At 43.7% G+C, this 19,946-nt stretch overlaps 9 protein-coding genes across 9 annotated transcripts; 5 read left to right on the top strand and 4 right to left on the bottom strand.

Annotated features, from left to right (window-relative positions):
• Positions 1-489: 489 nt before the first annotated feature.
• On the bottom strand, positions 490-2,127 carry VCUG_01942 (uncharacterized protein; the record flags this gene model as incomplete). The annotated part of the gene is made up of 1 exon (XM_008076765.1): positions 490-2,127. The coding sequence occupies one exon, from the start codon at positions 2,125-2,127 to the stop codon at positions 490-492; it is 1,638 nt and encodes a 545-aa protein (XP_008074956.1).
• Positions 2,128-3,723: 1,596 nt separating this feature from the next.
• On the top strand, positions 3,724-4,543 carry VCUG_01941 (uncharacterized protein; the record flags this gene model as incomplete). Its single annotated transcript, XM_008076764.1, has 1 exon — positions 3,724-4,543. The coding sequence occupies one exon, from the start codon at positions 3,724-3,726 to the stop codon at positions 4,540-4,542; it is 819 nt and encodes a 272-aa protein (XP_008074955.1). The 3' UTR covers position 4,543.
• A 626-nt stretch (positions 4,544-5,169) lies between these two features.
• On the top strand, positions 5,170-5,901 carry VCUG_01940 (uncharacterized protein; the record flags this gene model as incomplete). Its single annotated transcript, XM_008076763.1, has 1 exon — positions 5,170-5,901. One exon carries the CDS (start codon positions 5,170-5,172, stop codon positions 5,899-5,901), a length of 732 nt encoding a protein of 243 aa, XP_008074954.1.
• A 1,303-nt stretch (positions 5,902-7,204) lies between these two features.
• Positions 7,205-7,833, bottom strand: VCUG_01939 (uncharacterized protein; the record flags this gene model as incomplete). Its single annotated transcript, XM_008076762.1, has 1 exon — positions 7,205-7,833. One exon carries the CDS (start codon positions 7,831-7,833, stop codon positions 7,243-7,245), a length of 591 nt encoding a protein of 196 aa, XP_008074953.1. The 3' UTR covers positions 7,205-7,242.
• Positions 7,834-8,690: 857 nt separating this feature from the next.
• VCUG_01938 (uncharacterized protein) lies at positions 8,691-10,060 on the top strand. The gene has a single exon (XM_008076761.1). It carries the CDS (start codon positions 9,167-9,169, stop codon positions 9,611-9,613), a length of 447 nt encoding a protein of 148 aa, XP_008074952.1. The 5' UTR covers positions 8,691-9,166; the 3' UTR covers positions 9,614-10,060.
• A 123-nt stretch (positions 10,061-10,183) lies between these two features.
• VCUG_01937 (uncharacterized protein) lies at positions 10,184-11,473 on the bottom strand (the record flags this gene model as incomplete). The annotated part of the gene is made up of 1 exon (XM_008076760.1): positions 10,184-11,473. The coding sequence occupies one exon, from the start codon at positions 11,471-11,473 to the stop codon at positions 10,184-10,186; it is 1,290 nt and encodes a 429-aa protein (XP_008074951.1).
• Positions 11,474-12,162: 689 nt separating this feature from the next.
• VCUG_01936 (uncharacterized protein) lies at positions 12,163-14,882 on the bottom strand. The gene has a single exon (XM_008076759.1). It carries the CDS (start codon positions 14,635-14,637, stop codon positions 12,319-12,321), a length of 2,319 nt encoding a protein of 772 aa, XP_008074950.1. The 5' UTR covers positions 14,638-14,882; the 3' UTR covers positions 12,163-12,318.
• Positions 14,883-16,811: 1,929 nt separating this feature from the next.
• On the top strand, positions 16,812-19,619 carry VCUG_01935 (uncharacterized protein). Its single transcript, XM_008076758.1, has one exon. It carries the CDS (start codon positions 16,947-16,949, stop codon positions 18,315-18,317), a length of 1,371 nt encoding a protein of 456 aa, XP_008074949.1. The 5' UTR covers positions 16,812-16,946; the 3' UTR covers positions 18,318-19,619.
• Positions 19,620-19,621: 2 nt separating this feature from the next.
• VCUG_01934 (acyl-CoA thioesterase II) lies at positions 19,622-19,946 on the top strand (the record flags this gene model as incomplete). Its single annotated transcript, XM_008076757.1, has 1 exon — positions 19,622-19,946. A coding segment is annotated over one exon (325 nt), but the record flags the coding sequence as incomplete, so codon positions are not given.

Here is a 19,946-nt window from a genome sequence, read left to right as displayed (position 1 = left end):
AACGAGAAGAGAGTGCCTCTACCAATAACAGCACGGAAGCTGAGCCGGTCGAACAGCCCAGGAACTAAACACGGTGAGTGATCGGACCGTTCGCTTATCACCGGTAAGACGCTCTGTGCATTTTTCGTTTCACCGCAAACGGCACGATCAATCACCTGGTTGGTCCTAAAAGACACGGCACACCTTTACGCAGTGTTTTAAGCGCAAATCGATAACCAAACCAGTGCACATAGGCAAGCATTGCTCGATGCATGGACCGTTCTAATACAGGCCCGGTTACAGGAGGAGCTTTTTTCCATAGGATTTATAACATGTCCGGTATTTGCATATTTTAACGTTTTCGACCCCAAATTTTATAATTTCCCTTTCATTTCCCTTTTCATTTCCCTTTTCATTTCCCTTTTCATTTCCTTTTTCATTTCCTTTTTCATTTCCCTTTTCTGGCCCTTCCGGTCCTCTTCTACAACCGATGCTCCAAGGCATCCTCCCCTACTTTATGTTCTTCTTGTTCAACATCTTCAGGTCATCCTTCAAAGTGACCAGCACCCGGTCCTCACCGACAAAGCTGTCATCAACCACCTCCGATCCGTACTCCCGCATTTTGTACGCATACAAATTGCCGCCCAGCACATCGCTCACCCGCCATGTCACAACGTAGTTGCCGGTCGACGTGATTATGTCCGTGTTGCTTTCGTTGAACTTGCCCGGCGTAAACGACACGTTGTGCTTCAGGAACGCTACGTGCTCTGGCCTGAGCTGCAGTCTGACCACCTTTCTCTTGTCCTTGCGCTCCTCAATCTTGAACAGGATCAGGTAATTCTTAAACGTAAGTATGACGTACTCCTCGCCTATGTCTATCCCAACCACCTCATCACCAAGACCGGACACCAGGATACGTGCGCGCTTGAACACATCCTTGTACACGCGCAGATCGCCCTTCACACTGCCAATCGCGCTGAACGTGCCGCTCGTGCTGCCCTTCGTGAAGTACGTCTTGGTCTTGTACGTGTTATCCCGCCCTATGCCTTTCGTACGACTGTCCACCACAAACACGCTGTTATCGTTCATACCGAGCACCTCGCTGTCCCTGAGCATCACATCGTTTACATCACGTGCAAGGCCGATCCGCTCAACCACCTTTCCCTTCTCAAGATCCAAGAACTTTACGTCCCTCCGGTGCTCGTCCAGGAACAGCAGCTGATTGTCCTTCTTTAGAAACTTGCGCTTCTTTCCCTCCACGTTTTTTATCGAGCAGTTGAACCTGAGCTTGTCAGCCGTGCTGAACACGCCAACGGTGTTGCCACGCGCAACAAATGCCATATCCTTGTCCGTGTACAACAGGCTGTTGTACTCCTCGCCATCACCACCGGTCTTCGCCCTGTCCTCCTCCTGCTCCTCGCTCACGCTCTCGCTATGCTCCTCCACAGCGCTTGTGCGATCGTGTGTGAAGGAGTACTCCTCTGCCTCATCAAACGCATCTTTTTCGATCTCCGTGAACCTGCTTTCGCCCTCTACCACGCCATAGTCACCTCCCACAAATCCGCTCTCCTTCTTCAACGCCTCCAGAAACAGCGACATAAACTCCAAAAACTCAATTTCCCTGTAAAAAACCACCATATACGTCTTAAAATCACCACCCGCCCACACAAAGCTCTTCTTGTGCTTGTCCATGTAGAACTGCATGTTCGCGCGTATCACCTCGAAGTGGTAGATCCTGTCATCCATGATCTTGATAAAATCCTGCAGCTCGTGCACAATCTCTATCCCTACGCTTTTCTTGCACAGAACAAACTCCTTGTCCTCGAGGAAGTAGTAATCGACCGTGCTCTTGGTGTGCACCTTCGTGGTGGGCAGAAGCGGCTGTATCTCGGTGTATACATCGTTGAGAGACACGCTTTCTATCACGATCTGTGCGCCCTTGTAGCTGAACATGAGCTTGTTGCCGCTTCGCGTGGTGCTCTGCATCTCCTCTACCGGGTACTTCATCGTTTTTGTGTCCTTTTGGAGAACTATGGTAGTGCCCTCCAGGTCCAGAAAGGCATCCGTGAGCACCTGCGTGCCGTTTCTGGAAAGATTTGCGGTGAGCCGCTTTTTCAGAAACAAATTTCTGAAGGCCGAAATTAACATGAGGGGTAAAAAATTTGGTTGGTTTAAGCGCACGGCGGCAGCGTTTACGGGAGAAGAAGCGCAGTGCATGAACAAAACGTAGCGGTGTAGCACGATGAGGGGAGTATCACACGGTGAGTGGCTGGCAGGCGGTAATACGGACCAAAAGTATTTTTTATGATGACGGGCGGTAATACGTACCAAAAGTATTTTTGATGATGACGGGCGGTAATACGTACCAAAAGTATTTTTGATGATGACGGGCGGTAATACGGACCAAAAGTATTTTTGATGATGACGGGCGGTAATACGTACCAAAAGTATTTTTTATGATGGCAGGCGGTAATATGCGAAGCAACGTAACGTAGAAGAATAGACAGCAAGAAATGCTGTCACTGCGCTTTTCCATCGCATTGCGACCAGCTCCATGGTTTGGTGTGCCTCGTCTAGCAAATGAGGTAAATGGTTTGATTCTGCAAGCGTGACAGGACTGTTAACTGATCGGTAGTGCATCGTAAGGAAAAAAGTGAAAAATAGAAAAGTAAAAAATAGAAAAGCAAATATTCCTACAAAATTGCACAAATTATTATTTTTAGGATTCGTCCAATTTATCTCATTTTGATGTTTGTACCGGGCGTGTAACAATTCTACGTTCAACACACCAGGCCATGTACTATACGATCGCACAACCGCAATTTTACTTCACACCTCTCCACCAAAAATACGATTGTTCATCCTTTACTCCGCACTCAGGTCATCTTGCATCACCGCACCCTCTCTTTGTATTCAAAACGTAATTTTTGCTCGTCACTCCTTTTCAAACTGCCCATCGCTAATTTAGAATAGCAAAATATTTTTTTGGTCACAGCTTGTTATTCGTTGTGAGCCGTGCACGAAGCGGTTGTGATGAAATTATCTTTTTTTCGGTGTTATTTGTTCGTAATGGAGCTGCCATGGTTATAAACACCATTGCATCGGCATATGTTGAATTAGCGGGCATCACAAATCCTGTACGGTGCAGTAAACGGGCTGATCTATTTACGTCTACCGCTCTGCTATTTTTTGATTGCACTCAAATATTGCGGATCATAGCACGTATTTTTGAGCACAAGCAGCAAATACTGCAGTGATTAACTGCTAGTGGTGCACAAATCGCTAGAATCTGTCGTTTATACTTTCAATTTTTGCTTGTCGCTAATTTCCTTTTTTGGGTGTATGGTGACGGAGATATTCCTGCATTTTCAGTGGTGCGCTCGCAAAAATTTTTAAATGATTTAATTAGCTAATTACGCATTGTGATCGATGCTTGGGCGGTATATCACGGTGAGATGTCAGAATAAATTACAGCGGAATGGTTTCTTTGATCGGTACCGTTTGATTTTGTTGCAGTGGCGCGTACGCACAACCACTCCGCGTAACAATTTTGATGGCACAGGGCTGCGTTGTGAGCTTAAAGCTAGAACGGCCTTTAGCAGCGGAATCGGGCACAGGTCAAGCATTCGCGTATTTCAGAACCAAAGTTAAAAATTCTCCTTAATCATTCATTTCTGGAAAATAATCAGCCGCAAAATGATTATCGAAAAGCAAAAGTATAAATACAAACACATTTTGTAGAACATGAAGAAATCATGTCTTAGTATATTGGCCATAGCAATACCACTGGGCAGTATTCTCATATTTGGACCGGTTCTGTTCTCTTGGTATCTGCTTAAAACCACTAACCACGCATACATGGACCGCTATGAGTCCATGCAATCCTATTTTATGAGTGCTATCGGTGATGGCACGAACATAGCAAAGAAAATAACTGACAACTACATGATCCTTACATCACAGAGGGCTGCGCGAGATGAGCCGATCATCATACTTCAGTGTCTCGTTAACAGGAAAAACTACCAAAAAGCGGAAAAGAACGCTGACAAGACCAAGTGCGCCGAGGTGTACTACCAAGAGTTGATTCGCAGATGCGTAAAGTGGGAGGAAAATGAACCGGAGAACGTGTTTATTCCGTTGGACCAAATGGCAGAGCAGAAAATAGTTCAACGACAGGACTGTTTGGTTCGACTGGCAGCAAGGCTCTTTAAAAACTATACCGTATGTAAGATTGACAGTCTGTTCGGTTTTTTGGGCGCAAGGGTCCCAGAAAAGCCGAAGCAGTACAACGCATTTGTCATGTGCTACGAGCCGGGCCTTCTTAGTGTCCACAAATTCTTGGTTGATGAAAACAACGAAACTTCGGTGTTTCAGGACACTCACAAAATAAAATCGGATGAAAGAGAGGCGACAACAATTTACATGGATATTATCGTAAAAATGCTGGCGCTGTCGTTTAGGGAAGAGGAAAAACCAACGAATTTGAACAAAGATCTCAAAATGGATGGTGAGCAGGACGGTAGTGCACAAGAGAACGCAGCTGATTCTGATCAAAGTATTTGAAGGGGCAATCGCATCAAATAAGAAATTTTGAATAAATTCATTTGAAAAAAAGATGTGGTAACCACCATAAATGGTTTTATCAACGAAGGATAATATTTTAATGGGCAAACGATCCTATCAACGATCAAAACACAATTTTTTGGTGGTGAATACCACACACCGTAAGGAGTACAAAAACTACCTGCCAAGTAATACGGCATCTGCGAAACCAAGTACAAGCATTTTGGTGCATGCAGTACGGTTGCTGTGTCCGAGTGTGCCATTGTAAAACGATCCTTTAACATATGTTAAATCCTTTGATGCACAACGCTTCTCCTTTCTGTTCGTATCGTTGCCATAATTCAAGAACCGTGCCTTTAACACATGTTAAATCCTTTGATGCACAATGCTTCTCCTTTCTGTTCGTATCGTTGCCATAATTCAAGAACCGTGCTATAAACCTGCTATCATACCAAGCACAGGCTTTCATATCAAATCACCACGCTCATTGCTCATGAATGATGAGCAGTGTATCAACGATAAAAATTTTTAATAATGACAGGTGATCATCTGTCATTTAAAGGGCCTTTCAAGTCAAAAGTAGTATTTTCGTATAAAAAGTATAAATAAAAAGAAATATTGAGCTGTATGAAGAGAACTACCAAAACATTTTGCATTGCATCCACAGCATCCGCACTCGTTCTTATAATGCTTACCATATCAGCATTGTACGTTTTGCTTGGTGCTGCCAACCGTGCATATACCGACCTTGCCGAAGTGGTGTATGCTAATGCTTTAGACCTTCCCAGAGATGAATTTATGGATGGAACAATAGGTTCGTGTTTCTGTTCGCTTGCATCAGTGAAACTAAATGACGAGGACAACGTATCTTATCCTATGTACGAATTCGATGCACTCGAGTCAAAAGATGAGTTACGGAACCTAAGCGCTAACACAAACGATAAATCGTACTACAAAAAGTTTTTGCGAGCGTTTGTGAAAGACTACCGCAAGGTTGCTGAGTGCCGTATATTCCATAGCGATATTCAACGCCAAAAAATACTTCCTAAGCAAACTCTGCTGGTAAGAATTGCTTCAAAGATATTCAGAAACTTTACAATCTGCCGTATTGACCGTATGATTGATTTTATACTGCAGGACGTGCCGGATAACACGAAGCAGTTCAATTTGTTTATCATGCACTACGACGAGTCTGATCGGTTCAGGCTGTTTAAAATACTCGTGGACAGCGAGAAAGAAAGTTTGGAATTGGCGAAAACTATGAGGCTTGAATTGGACGAGCATGAGGCCTTCGTTGTATGTTCGGATATGATAGTTAAGTTGATTGCATCTCATAAACAAAGAGGCAATGAACGATAGATGCATGCGTGCAAAGCTTTTAAGTTCAAATAATTAAAATCGGCTAGTGTTCGTGAATTTGTTGCTGGTTGGAGACCTGCGGTCCTGAAGTACCAGCCCATCTCCTTAGCATGCAATGTAAATGCCATCAGAACATACCAAGTAGCACCTCAAGCAGCAGTTATGGTTCAAAAGTTCGTATTTAGTTGTGATCTTACGATTATTTATTCGGTAGACTTACACTTCTTGCTTAGGATAACTCTTTTCAATGAGAAGAGAAGATTTGAACGAATGCTGCGCTTGATAAGCGATAGCATGTGCTGTGCTACCCAATCAAAGACATTTTGCTACAAATCGCAGAGCAGCCCTGCAATTGATCGAATGAATAAGAAATGTGCATTTATGCAAAAACGTGTTGATTAAATCGCAGTGCAACGTACCGGGCTCTACAAGGATGACCAGCGAGCACATGCAGGCAAGAACCATGAATTATGGCCGTACAACAATACGTGTCCGTTGTCATGCCGGACAACCACCAACTACCATGGACTCAAAGCCGCAATGAAATGCCCAGGTCAACCAGAAAGAATGCACAAAAGATCGGTGCACAAAACACGTCAACAAATAATATTTATTTACAAGACCAGTCAGAAAGACACCGCACAGGACAAATCATCTGTCATCGTCCAAGCCTGCAGTAACCATGTTTCGTCATCCCGGCCCTGTCGGGTACAAGTTCAGACGAACTTGGAATGCGAAAGAACTGTACAAATGATTCTGATAAGTACAGACGTCGCAGGGGTAAAACTTTTTCATAAATTTATAGTTTTGCAGTTTAACAACACAAAAATATTGCGGTTATGTAATCCTGGGGTATTCGTGCCGTGTTGCTGTTTGTAGATGATGCTATTTACTTCAAGTTTGCTGTTGCTGAGAATTATAAATCATAATTTGAGTTGAATGTTGCACCTCTAAGTATTTATGGCAACGATACGTAAATTTAATGACATTCAGCTGCACCGATACGTATTTTTACGGGCATTCATTCATTCATTCATCGAATGAGTGCTCGCTTATCTGCCACCAAAAACTACATTTTATCGGTGCTCGAAATATCGTGCGGTGCATTCGCCATCCCAGAGCGTTATCTGAGTGAATGTGAGCTGCGATAAAATGCTGAATGTAATTAAAGCAGCAGGTGTGAGCACGGTACGAAAAGAGCCTCACCAGAAAAACGATTTGATAGCGTGAGCACCTATTGCAGATCAATCTGCGATGGGATAGAGCCTGTACCTGCACCATTTTTTAGAATTACATTTTATTATTTTACCACTCTTCCTCTCATCGCAGCATCTTCACCCGTCAACTCAACAGAACAACGTAACAGCACTCCAAAAACACCACAAACATCAAAAAATACACGCTCTTCCTTCTCACACCGCACGATCCAATCACAAATTTAAATCCCCGGCAAAAAAACACGAAGAGCGCAACCATCAGGTACAGCCAAACAATCCTGAACACAAAGACCTTCATCGCACCGCAGACAAGCCCAACCATCATCACAAGGTACTTGTGGAACGAAACTGCCAGCAAGTTAACCACCATAACCTCAATGTCCAGGAAGAAAGACAGCGCCTTCACAAAAACAATGACCAGTGCTTCAATCACCACCGTTTTGGTGAAGTAATACGCGAACAGTTTGTTGTTTTTGATGCACAGCGCTTTGACCAGCAGAAAGGACTGGTACGATACGAATGGCACGTACAGGTCCGGCGAGAACAGGGTCCATCGTGAGGTGCTGAACGGAAAGAGCAGGAGAAGGATGCGTGATAGCACGTAGTTTGGTGACACTTTGAAGTATGGACGGAGGATGGATGGTGCAAAAGTGTGCATGCGGGTGTTTACGTACGACTTGCCCGCGTTTATAGCGTTTTGGCCGAGGGTGTCCATGGGGATGGAAAAAATTGGAAATAAATTGCGTTTGATCGGGGGTGTGGCAGTGCGAGGAGCGAACTGTGGTGTGTGTAACAAAAAATAAGGAAGGAGAGAAAGGAAGAGGAGAAGAGGAGAAGAGGAGAAGAGGAGAAGAGGAGAAGAGGAGAAGAGGAGAAGAGGAGAAGAGGAGAAGAGGAGAAGAGGAGAAGAGGAGAAGAGGAGAAGAGGAGAAGAGGAGAAGAGGAGAAGAGGAGAAGAGGAGAAGAGGAGAAGAGGAGAAGAGGAGAAGAGGAGAAGAGGAGAAGAGAAAATAAAGGAAAGGGAGCGATTGAACAACAAGAAGAATATTTGCGCATGTTTTTGAATAACAAGAAGAATAAAGAACAATTACACTAGCAAAATACAACGTAGCATAAAAATATAAAATAGCAGTGCATAAAAGCTCAGCAAATAATCACAATCTGCACCACAGAGAGCCAAAAACAATTCACACCGTACCACCCACAAAAACGCAACAGTCCATAAATCTAATTTAATGCACTCATTCCATCCTACTCCTCATAATAATTGTAGATAACACTCTGCCGGTCCATCACTCCCTTCAACTCCGCATTGTCCTTCAAATATTTCTCAACCGGCCGTACACCGTTCACACACTCCAGGTACTCGTCAAACGCCTTCCTTTTGAAGTATGCACGTATGTTACGGTTTTTAAAGTTTGAAATTGCTGATAGCAGCGCGCTGTAGGTGCCTGTTACTTTGTCCATGGGATGGGATTGGGGTGGTGAAATAAATATTAGTGGTTTGGAGCAGAACGATTCGTAAGTAATGATTGGAGTGGTTAGAAAGGGGGTAGAACGTAGATGGAGTAGAACGTAGATCGTTTCTTTCTTTGCACTAATGCTCACATCTTGTGATAATAACCTACAAATCACTCCAATCTTAAGGCTCTCCCGGTACTGCCCTTCATTCCAACACGCAACTTCTTCTTCACCGTAACATTAAAAGCACCAACTCAGACCAACAGCCCTGCTTAGCAAAACCGTTGTTCACAAATTATGCGATCCTAAGCACAACGAGTTCTTGCACTTGAACCGCTCCAATTTTGGTCCCCTCACAACGCAAGAAGGAACCCGCACAATGATCGTACACCACTACCTTGCCATGTCCAAAGCATGAATACGCATCCGTTCATTTCTCCTTAAACATACACCAACACAGCAGTATTCCCCTAAATTGAATGCCCTGTTAGGATGCACTCATCGTGGTGCCACGCTGCCAAGGTTTTGTACCCGCCGTGGTAGAACAAAAATATTTGTGCCTTATAAGGGGCAGCTTTTTACCACCCATGAGCGAAAGAACACGTGGAGGAAAACTTAAAATGGTATTCGAACCAAAGGTGCGTAAAAACGAGGATGAACCGCTGTTGGAACAGCACGAGGATGAAGGGGTGGACAAAGAACGTTTATTGGCAGCTATCCCACATGTTACGACACAGCGGGCGAAGCAAGCAGAAAAGCACAGCCGTAAGGATGTGAGCCGTAGCGTTGGCATGAACTGCGGTACAAACGTAGGTACGAACATGAGCAGGGCACATGCCGAGCAGTGCAACAGTGAAGTACCTTTTGATGTCTACACGCACACCTTCCTTGTACACATCGATAGATCGATGTTTGCGAGTGATCGGTTTGAAATGGTGCAGGTTGAGGACGGCGAAATGCAGGCATACGTTTTTGATGATGAGGTGGTGTGTTTAGGAGATGTTAAGGGCGTGTTTGTGTGTAAAGAGCGGTGATTAGCATGGTTTACCTGCCGTTTGGTGTGTTGCCAGTGGTTTGTACGTTCTTTTCATCAAATAATTATTTCCAGTGCGGAATTGACAGCACCGTGCTATTTACGTTTTATGACGCGGTAGTGCCCCACTCTCCACAGTATTTGAACTGTGCAACCGTGCTTATATCGTGCTGCGGTCCATCAACGTCATAAAACGTGTTTTAGTTCTACTACGGTCCAGCAGGTCTTGGCATGCAGCGATAGCTCTCCTTGCTATCCTCTGCTCCAACCCAAACGTAAGCTGTTCTTTATCGTGCTGGTGAACGGTTTAATTCCCTAACCTAGCATCCTCTAGCGTAGTAAATCGTTCCTATTTTCTAACCCTCATTCTCCGTCATAGTATCACATACCCCCTCAAACCCTTCCATCAATGCCCTATCTATTCCACATACCCCCTCAAACCCTTCCATCAATGCCCTATCTATTCCACATACCCCCTCAAACCCTTCCATCAATGCCCTATCTATTCCACATACCCCCTCAAACCCTTCCATCAATGCCCCTTCTCATTTTCTAACAAGATAATACCGTTCTACTTTCCACGGGCCGAGTCATCATAGTTCTCAGGCATCAACGCGGTATAAAACGGTATTCTCTCCGATCCACTAAACAGCACGTGCTCAACGCTCTTGAACTGTGTTACCATAGCAAACACGTTAGTGCAGGTAAGGATATCAAGAAAGATGCTTTTTCTAAGCACCTTGACCTGTATGAAAGTACTGAGTACCTCAGCAATGATGAACAGCACGGTAGAGAGCGCATTCATAGCACTGGCACGGTACACACAGTTGAGAAGCAGGAAGAATAAAAGGTTGCATGTGATGAGTGTGCTGGCGACCACGTTGAGCAGCGTTGGTAAGTTTTTGAAGTAAATGCATGCAATGCTTAGCAGAACGGATGTTGTTGTGGTGAAGGTTAGCGGTATGAGTGGTAGATCGGTTGTAGATGCACGTGCAGTGCGGTACGGTGCAGGGTGATGATGGGGTGCAGAGCTGTTCCTGTACGTGCTGTCGTACGTAGTGCCATCAAAACGGTGAGCACCACCAGTAAACGCGTTCCTAATGCCAACACCGTACGATTCGGTCGTAAAATTGTTAATTGCGCTGATACCGTCCTCAAATGCAGTGCCCATTCTTGCATCATCCTCCTCTGTACCCGGTACCACCACTCGTTCCGCATCCTCACGGTGCATCCTCTTTACATTTTCATCTCCGCCCGTTCTATCAACTACCACATCCTTGATCTCATCAATTGCTTCTTCTCCATTATTTGCCCTCCCTTCAACCTTTATAACCAATTCTTGATCATCCTTTGCGTTCTCACCACGTTCTACCTCTCCACTCTGTTTTAAATGCTGATCACTTTGTTTCAATCCTCTTTTCATGCCCTTCTTAACACCTTTGCTATTTTTAACACCTTTGCTCTTCTTCACATTTCTTCCCAGACCACCACTCACCCCTCCCACACCACCACTCACCCCTCCCAGACCACCACTCACCCCTCCCACACTACCACTCATCCCTCTCTCTCCCAAAACCCTCTTCTCCTTTCCCACCTCAACTACCAACAACACAATCACCATCTGCACATATTCACAGCAGTACCTCAAAAAATACAACCCATCATAACAAACCATCACCACACTACACAAAGCATACACACCGGATAGTACGTTATAAACAACGTGCATACACGCACATACCTTCATACGGGGTGTCATCACAATTGAGCGGTAGTACGTCTTGGCAAGTATCACTGCCAGTTGGTAGATATTTAAGGCAAATGTAAATATGTTGGTTGTGATTGAGCAGTGAGTTATCATTGGTTTGTTTGTGCGGTGAGAGTTTATAACGGAGGATGAAACATGATTTGTTTTGGTGTAGTGGTGGTGTGCGCACGATGTAGCACCACTCGGTACGATACGTTGCTACTGTTGGCATGGTGGTACGTAATCAGTGGTGGAACGCTCCTCATATTAATTTCTATGAGGAGCAGTGATGTTAGCATTTATCTCGCGCATCACTGCTAATTAATGCTGCGGTTCTATTTCTGGGGTACTTCACCGATACTTGACCAATAATTCACTTGTCTAGCGCTTGGTGGGTACGTAAAGTATGCGAGCCGCTGAATTAAATTCTTTTCGCTATGAATGGTACATTTGTAAAAAACCTAAGCTGTACCTTAATCTATCACCAGGCAGGTTGTGACGTGTGCTTGATAAATTAGGCTGTGCATCGCGATCAGGAATACACCGCTGTATCCTTTTATATCGTACTAATCTCATCAATGTGCCATTAACAAAGGTTGCGTTAGTACGGCCCATCTCGTGCAATGCCATACCTGGTATAAAACCAATACCGGCATTACATACCACATCAGCCATGCCATACCATCCTCTAACCCCGTACAATCCTATCACAACCGTACAATCCTATCACAACCGTACAATCCTATCACAACCGTACAATCCTATCACAACCGTACAATCCTATCACAACGTACAATCCTATCACAACCGTACAATCCTATCACAACGTACAATCCTATCACAACCCTCTAATCCTATTACAACGTACAATCCTATCACAACCCTCTAATCCTATCACAACCGTACAACCACCTAAATAAAAACACCTTTACTTCATCCTCATCCACAAAACCGATCACTCATCGGCAATACTCGTTAAAGCTTGGATCACTCACTGGCAACAACTCACAGCTCAGAGCACTCTCCACCCTTACAACCTCCTTTCTCTCATCATCACCTACCAAGCTAATGCTGATACCCTTAGTTCCGAACCTACCCGCCCGTCCTATCCTGTGCAGGTAGCTTTCTATTGTTCTGGGCCAATCAAAATTTATAACAAGGTTAATGCCTGGCACATCTATGCCACGCGTTGTCAGATCGGTGGACACCAAAATGTTTATCTTTAGGTTGGTGAACGAGTAGAATATGGTGTTCCGCTCGTCTTGTGTCATTTTACCGGATAAGAAGTAGCACGAATACCCCAGTTCAGTAATTCTATAGGCAAGCAGTTCTGCTGTTTTGGTTCTATTACAGAAAATGATTGTTTGTGTGTATTTCACCTTGCGTAGCAATGTGATGAGGCAGTGCAACTTATACTCCGTTTTGACACAGCAGTAGAACTGCTTGAGTGCCAAGAGACAGCTCTCCTTCATCAGATTGATGAACAGCACGTTCTTCATGTTGCGCTCTACAAAATCGTTCACAGGCAGAGGAAACGTTGCCGAGAACAGTCTTAGATTGTAAACGCTCTTTCTGTAATTTATGTTGCGCAGTATCTTTCGCAAAGTATCTTTGTACTCCAACGATAGGAGCTTGTCCGCTTCATCCAGTATCACATCGTTTACACTGCCCAACAGCAGCACCTGCCGCTCTATCAGATCTAAAATACGCCCAGGCGTGCTTATGATGCCGTCAATACCGGCCTTGATTCGTATTATGTCCTCGTACAGATTCGATCCGCCGTACGATGGCATCAAAACTGCGCTTTTATCAAAATGTGTTGCCAATCTTTTGGCCACCTTTGCCACCTGCATGGCAAGTTCTCGTGTAGGAACCAAAATAATCGTTTTTACCTTTTCGTTCTCTTCCGATTTTAAAATGCTGTTCAGTATGGGAAGCAAGTACGCCAGCGTCTTGCCCGTTCCGTTCTTTGCTCTGACCACAAGGTTGTTCCTGCTGGTGCTCAGAACCTGCTTCTGCACCGGTGAGGGATACTTGTACCCCAAGCTGTCTAGTGCTTGTATAATGCGCTTGTCCAGTCCCAGGCTATCCCACGTCATTTCCTTGAACTCGTTCACATCATCGCTTCTTTTTATGTTTTTGTACTCCTTTAGAACATCGATGCCGTACTTCTCTTCGGCCAGTTGCAGGTTCTTGAACAGTTTCCTCATCATCCTGTTTTTGTGGTTCTGTTCCGTTGATTTGGTCGGCACATCGTTATTTGACAGGCTGTCGGTCAAACTCGATGTAAAAGTGCTCGTTGAGAGCGTAGCAGTGTCCCCCGTACCTTCTCCTGTTTCACTAACATTTCTCTTAAAATTACCGGGTTCTACCTCAGTATTTCCACCAATTTGCGAATCTCTTTCCTTGTTCATGATCAACTCGTCACTTCTTGCTTTGCTTGTGCTTCCCATTGTTCCATACTCTGCTTCAGTCCCTTCCCGCTCACCACTTGATGATGAAACCATTTCCGATCTGCTGTTTACGTTCCTTCCATCCCTGCCGACAAAAGGCTTTCGATCCCTCGGCTTACGCCCCCCATCATTGACCAGAGATGAACTATCCATCGTACTTTTGCACCCGTGTAAATGCTCGTCCTTTACGTTTCGTGTATCATCCCTTCTACCACCAGACAGCCCGTCCGTACCGTTGTATGGCCGTGTATTTCTCACTGCACTTCCATCACTATAATTTACACCATCATCATAGCATCTGCTCCTGTCATATTTTCTCCTACTTTCATCTAAACCACTCCCCTTGTTCCTCGCATCCCTATCATATCTGCCCCTGTTATCGCGTACGTCATCCGCGTATCCGCCTCTGTTACCGTAAAACGGTTTATTATCACCTATTCTGTTATTAGCTGTTCGTCTCGTATTCTTCCTATTTGTTCCCTCATCGCACTCCTTCCTCTCGGTTCCTCCATTCTTATTTCCCTTATCGTTTGGATCAACGCTCTCTTCATAACATAAACCACCCGCATCGTCCCCTGTTTTATTCTGGTTGCCATCCCCTGTTTTAGTCTGAACCACCCTTTCACGTACCTTCAGACACACCCTTTCATCGATGCGCCCGCTTCTATTTATACTTTCTATATTTCTTAATTCTGTTCTAGAACGATCACCATGCATAATCTGATTACGCAAAATATTATTATGCATAGTTTCATTGAGAATGGTGCTGTCATTCACTTCTTCATCTACGGGCATACCATTCACTTCTTCGCGTGCTCCGTTCATTTTTTCGCCGAATAACCCGTCACTCACCTCTCTTTTCGCTGCTCCACCATCAGTACTCGCAGTATTATTACCATTTTTTTAGCACTTTAGTTCCATTCGTGTCCAAGTGCTCGTTTTGTACCTGTTTACTATTTTCCTCGTTATTTCTGTTCGGCCGTGCGTGTACGCTCCTCGTACCACCGTTCCGTTTACCTTTGTTTTCATTAGAATTATTTGTTTTCTTGTTAAAAGTATTGTTGTGCTGCATTGTTGATAATATATGGGTAATAAATTTTTGTATGAAATCAAAAACACAACCACAACACGTTTGCGGACAAAACACGGCACGGTATGGGCAAACATGAAAAGTACGCGATATGTGCTGGGAGAAGTAGCAGCGAAAACGATACGTGTGTGTACCGAAAGTCGATTTTGTGAGGAACAGGCTATTTGTGAGATGCTGTTGATCTGTATTTTTAATTAAAAATTAATTGGAAAGATGAGAATCGTGTTTGTATTGGTTATTTGATTTGGAATAAACAAAACGAGAGAATTAAAGGAGGGTATAGGGCATAAATGATTGAGGCGAATTGAAAATAGAGCAAAATAAAATGATGAAAAACACTAAAATTAAAACACTAAAATACAAAATAAAAATAAAATACTAAAATAAAAATACTAAAATAAAATGATAAAAAATAACATTTTATATCACAAATACGCAATCACAACGGTATCATTTTATTCCAACGTTGTACACACATTACTTCCAGCCCTTACTCATTTGATACCCTTAAATTCCTTAATTTAATAGATTAAATTGAGTTTTTAGCTTGAGGATGAGAAATTTAGATAAATTGTGCGGCTGGTGGTGTGATAAGTGAGCGATAGCCAGAAGAAAAGGGCATAAAGCAGTTTTTCGCTGTTAACATCGTTTGAATAATCAGCTTTCCATGCTGACAGCAAATAGAGCATCTTCTTGCAACAGCAGTAAATTTACCTGCTGCTTATCCTCTCATTTTTTAGAACATTTCTTGAACGATTATCGTGCCAGCAGTTCGCTAAATGTTTTCTGCTGCAAATGCATTTTTTGGGATGGGTTATGAATTAATTCGTAATCGGAAATTAGGATCATCTATCAAAAGAAAGAATCGGCAGTTACGCATCGTATGATCAAGTAATATCACTGGTGATAGGTACTTAAAGCCTTATTACCGGTTCTCCTCCATGCTAGATGCACGAATAATTTCCTTGAGCATCAATCAAATTTAATTGTCAATCAATTCGTGCTTCACAAAGAAATAAATTATTGTGTTGGTGTGTTTCCGCTTGTAATACTTATTTTGAACCGTGAGCTAAAGGCGGGTGCTTAGCACACCAAGAAATTTGCCCACTTGTTGTGATTGTGAGGTGATGATTAAACCGATTTCCAAGGCAAAAACTCTTTTCCACGTTTCCATCACTCTCTTACTCCGCATTAATTTATTTTTATTCTTTTGTTGCCGCAGATAACGCAACTCACATTTTGCTACGTGCTCTTTCCAAGCAAGTGCTCAATCTTTGCCGAGAACCGTACCGGAACGAAGAAATGATGCATGTGTGGTGCGTATTATGAACAAGAAAATAATGCGGTGCTCGTGGATTCGAGCCACGTGTTTGATTAAAAGTTTTTACAACGAATACGGCATAATGCGTGGTTGCTTGGGCTAAAAAGGGAATGTATGGTAAATCGGATAGCATTTCTTGTACATCCTGTGACAGAGGAGGAAGCGAAAGGGCATTGAGCACACATCTGCATGGAACAGTAAATTTTGATGAATGAATGCGCGTATCGCCAAGAGACGGAAAAAAGAAATAGTAGCTGAATTTGTTATTTGCAAGGGAGACGCGAACACTCCGAGGAATGTAGCAGTGTGCAACTTATGCGTTTTAGTGTAGCATAGTAGAATGCACAAACATGGTTGTGTTTTGGAACAGTAGTATTCGCACGTTGATCATGTCATGCTAGTATTGAACTTGTTTATGCGTAGTTTGAAGATATTTAAGCGAATTTGTTTGCATAAAGCATTAACTGCGCGGAGCGATATGCCTTGGCACATGAAGAAGGTGTGGAATAAATGTTTTTGGTGTGAGTAGTGCTTGAAAGGGCTGTTTGACGACTTTAAGGTGTAGCAAGAGAATAGTTGAAGGAGTGTGCCAGCAGTGCGCTCGTGTTTTTGCGATAAAAACGTGAAAAACATTGAAAAAGTTGCGGTGCACCAATGCAGGGACACCTTTTTAATTAATTGATGCTCGCATAAATTAAAAGAAAAAAATATAAATAAAAACGGATGAACCCCTGCATGATGAGAAAAATGTTGGTACTTGCATTCATATCGCTGGTAATGGCGCGTGTGGCGGTGAGGGGAGACTTCTCCGATGAGGAGATGAACAGCCTCAGGGATACGGCAGATGTCAAACGGACGAACGATGAAAAGCCCGTTATCGAGGACAAAGGACTTGCTATACAGGTTGAGAAGGAGGATGTACTTGAAATGACAGAGTGTTTTAAAGCACGATTGGAAATTTCAAATGCGAAGCTGACGAAAATTGCCGCCGATCTGGAGAAGAAGAAGGACGAGTCTACCATTGAGCAGATCGAAGCGGGCAAGAAAACTTTCTTCGTTTTCTTTGCCGATCAGATCACGAACGAGCAGAAGCAGCAGATCATGAAAGTAATGGAGGACGACATCCCGTATTTCATGTCAAACGATAAGAAATTGGCAAAGAGCCTCAATGTCACATATCCGGGTGTGTACGCATACAATGCCACTGAGAATATGAGCTACAGAACAAAGTTGGACCATTCATTCGGTACCGTTATGGCACCCGTTCTATCTGTCTTGACCTCAGAGGGTATACGGCACATCGATGAGAGCAAATTGCCTGCATTTTACATCTTCTACACCGGTTCGCAAGACAAGCAACTCAAGGATGAGCTCAAATCTATTGCGACAGATCTGCGAGACAAGTACAAGTTCGGCATGCTGAAGTACATCCCGGGAAGGACCGATCTGAACCACTTCAAAGTCAACGAGGAGCAGATGCCCGCTCTCGTTCACTTGGTTGAAGGAAAGAAACACAGACTGGTGAACGTGACCAAAGATAATCTCACACAGTTTTTAAGCGATTACGAGAAAGGCCTTTTGATGCCTTTTGTTCGTTCTGAGCCTGTTCCTCAAGAGCAGAAGGATCTCATAAAGGTTGTTGGTACCACGCATAATGACTTTGTGCGTGATGAGAAGCGCGATGTCTTTATTGTATACGGATCCGAGACGTGTCCACACTGCATCTCGCTTTTGCCCACGATCGAGAAACTTGCTGAGAGAACAAGGGACAACAGCAAGGTGAAGGTAGGATACATTAATCTGTACGAGAACGACGTACCTGATGTGAACATCAAGGCGTTCCCCACGATAATGTTATACGCGGCAGGCAAGGATGAACCGGTCGAGTACAAGGAGTTCAGCAGAACGGAGGAGGATTTCACTAATTTTATCAAAACAAACGGCTCATTGAATGTTGATCTCACCAAGACTGGACAGAACGTGTCCGAGAAGGATCTCAAGGATGAGGCTGAGAAGAAGGAGCTTGAGAAGAAGATTGAGGATGTTAAGAGCGAGATCAAGGAGAAGGTCGAGGCTGTCAAACAAGAGCTATAATTCTATTAAAGTTAGGTTTAAGAACTTTTCGGTTTGTCAGAGTCACTCTTTTGAGCTAAGCCCATGTGGTTTATTCTCCGACTGATTACAGTGAGAATAGCATTGTGATGTTGTGCAAAGAGGCAATAAACGTATTTTGGGTAAAAAAATGACGGTTAGCGGGTAGGAAGGCATTTATAGCGTGGTTCTTCTTCAGAAATGGAATTGGCGTATTTTTGAGCGCACGATGCACCACACGTAGAGAAAAGGACATGGCTGTAACGAGACTACAAGATGGATTGGCACATTGATTGGTAACTGAGATGCGGTGATGATCTTCCATGGATGTGCTTGTCCTTGATGTGACGTGTTATTGCGGTTTGCAAGGGCTGAACAACCCATTCATATAGGAGATATCGCACAGGTACAACATTAAACAAACAAAACGTGGATGAAAGGTTGTTTCCTGCTGTGAGAAGACGAGGTGTATGGACAAAAAATAATGTGCGCGTTGTTCGTGGATCGAGTGCGATATTTTTGCGGTTGGTATGCACCAGTAGATGCATGACAAGCGATTCCAGAAGTGTGAGTTTTATTGTAATACCTCTGCTATCTTAGAAAATTGTCGTTGCTGATCATACAAGTTGAATAGACCGCGTTAATAAAATGCGTATCGACACCTGTTCCTCTTGTAGCGCATCAAAAATGGAAATGTTGGATTGTTCTTACGGGAGAAAACGCTCATTTTGTGGAAAGAATGAGAGGAACACCGCGTGATATTTTTATGGACGCGCACAGAGTGAGACGAATGGCGAATGCATTTCAGAATGCTTATCAAAAATTATATGTAAAACCGAATATGGCTTTCCACACCAATGGGAATGGTTCATCATACTGCTTCTAGGTAGAGAGTTGCACACAGGTCATGATTCGTGCGTAGAGATCATTTTTATAGTTGGTGCATGCCTTTCTGCTGCAGCAAAAATGCGTGCTCAGCTGTCGCACGGATTAAAACGTTCATTTTTCTTGGTGCCAAAGGTTAGTGGCTGCAATACAAACTTCCTGCAAATTAGAAAAACGTGTTCGTTTGGGTGGTGTGGTATGTGAGGCAATCAAAGAACGTAGTTCCATAAAAAACGCCAAAAGTACTGCACTCGTAACACGATGCACTACCGGTTGATAAACATGGAGGAACACTATCCCAACATGTAAAAAGTAGAGGAGTAGCGGTTCGTTAGCATGCCTCATCAATATATGTTCAATGCGCCTCCTGTTTTTATAATGGTATCACAGCTAATTTAATAAAAAAATATTACCCCGTCTACATGCCGCTTTTTGATTTGATAAAACACGATGACAATACCTTTATCGCATCAGAGTTGTGGTCGCCTTTTCCTTCTTATCCCGCATTCGGCGGTCATCTGGTATCGCTGTCCCTCTTGTCGGCTGAGTTGTTCGCTAATGCCAAGCCATCTTCGGTACACACTTACTTCCTCTCACCGGGAGAAATCGGAACTCCGATTAACTTTGAGGTCAAGATACTGAGAGAAGGACGAACTAGCAAAATAATGAATGTCAAAGGCTATCAATCGAATAGATTGGTTGTGACGAGCGATTGCCTCATGAATGATCAGGTGGACAATGGTGTAG

Source organism: Vavraia culicis (assembly GCF_000192795.1).
Source record: "Vavraia culicis subsp. floridensis unplaced genomic scaffold supercont1.37, whole genome shotgun sequence".
NCBI lineage: Eukaryota > Fungi > Microsporidia > Pleistophoridae > Vavraia > Vavraia culicis.
The sequence above is the reverse complement of the archived record's forward strand: the minus strand, read 5'-3'. Positions and strand labels throughout refer to the sequence as shown.

Excerpts from the sequence above, each read along its gene's own strand:
- VCUG_01936 (XM_008076759.1), bottom strand. The coding sequence starts at position 14,637 with ATGAACGGAGCACGCGAAGAAGTGAATGGTATGCCCGTAGATGAAGAA.
- VCUG_01938 (XM_008076761.1), top strand. The coding sequence starts at position 9,167 with ATGAGCGAAAGAACACGTGGAGGAAAACTTAAAATGGTATTCGAACCA.
- VCUG_01935 (XM_008076758.1), top strand. The coding sequence starts at position 16,947 with ATGAACCCCTGCATGATGAGAAAAATGTTGGTACTTGCATTCATATCG.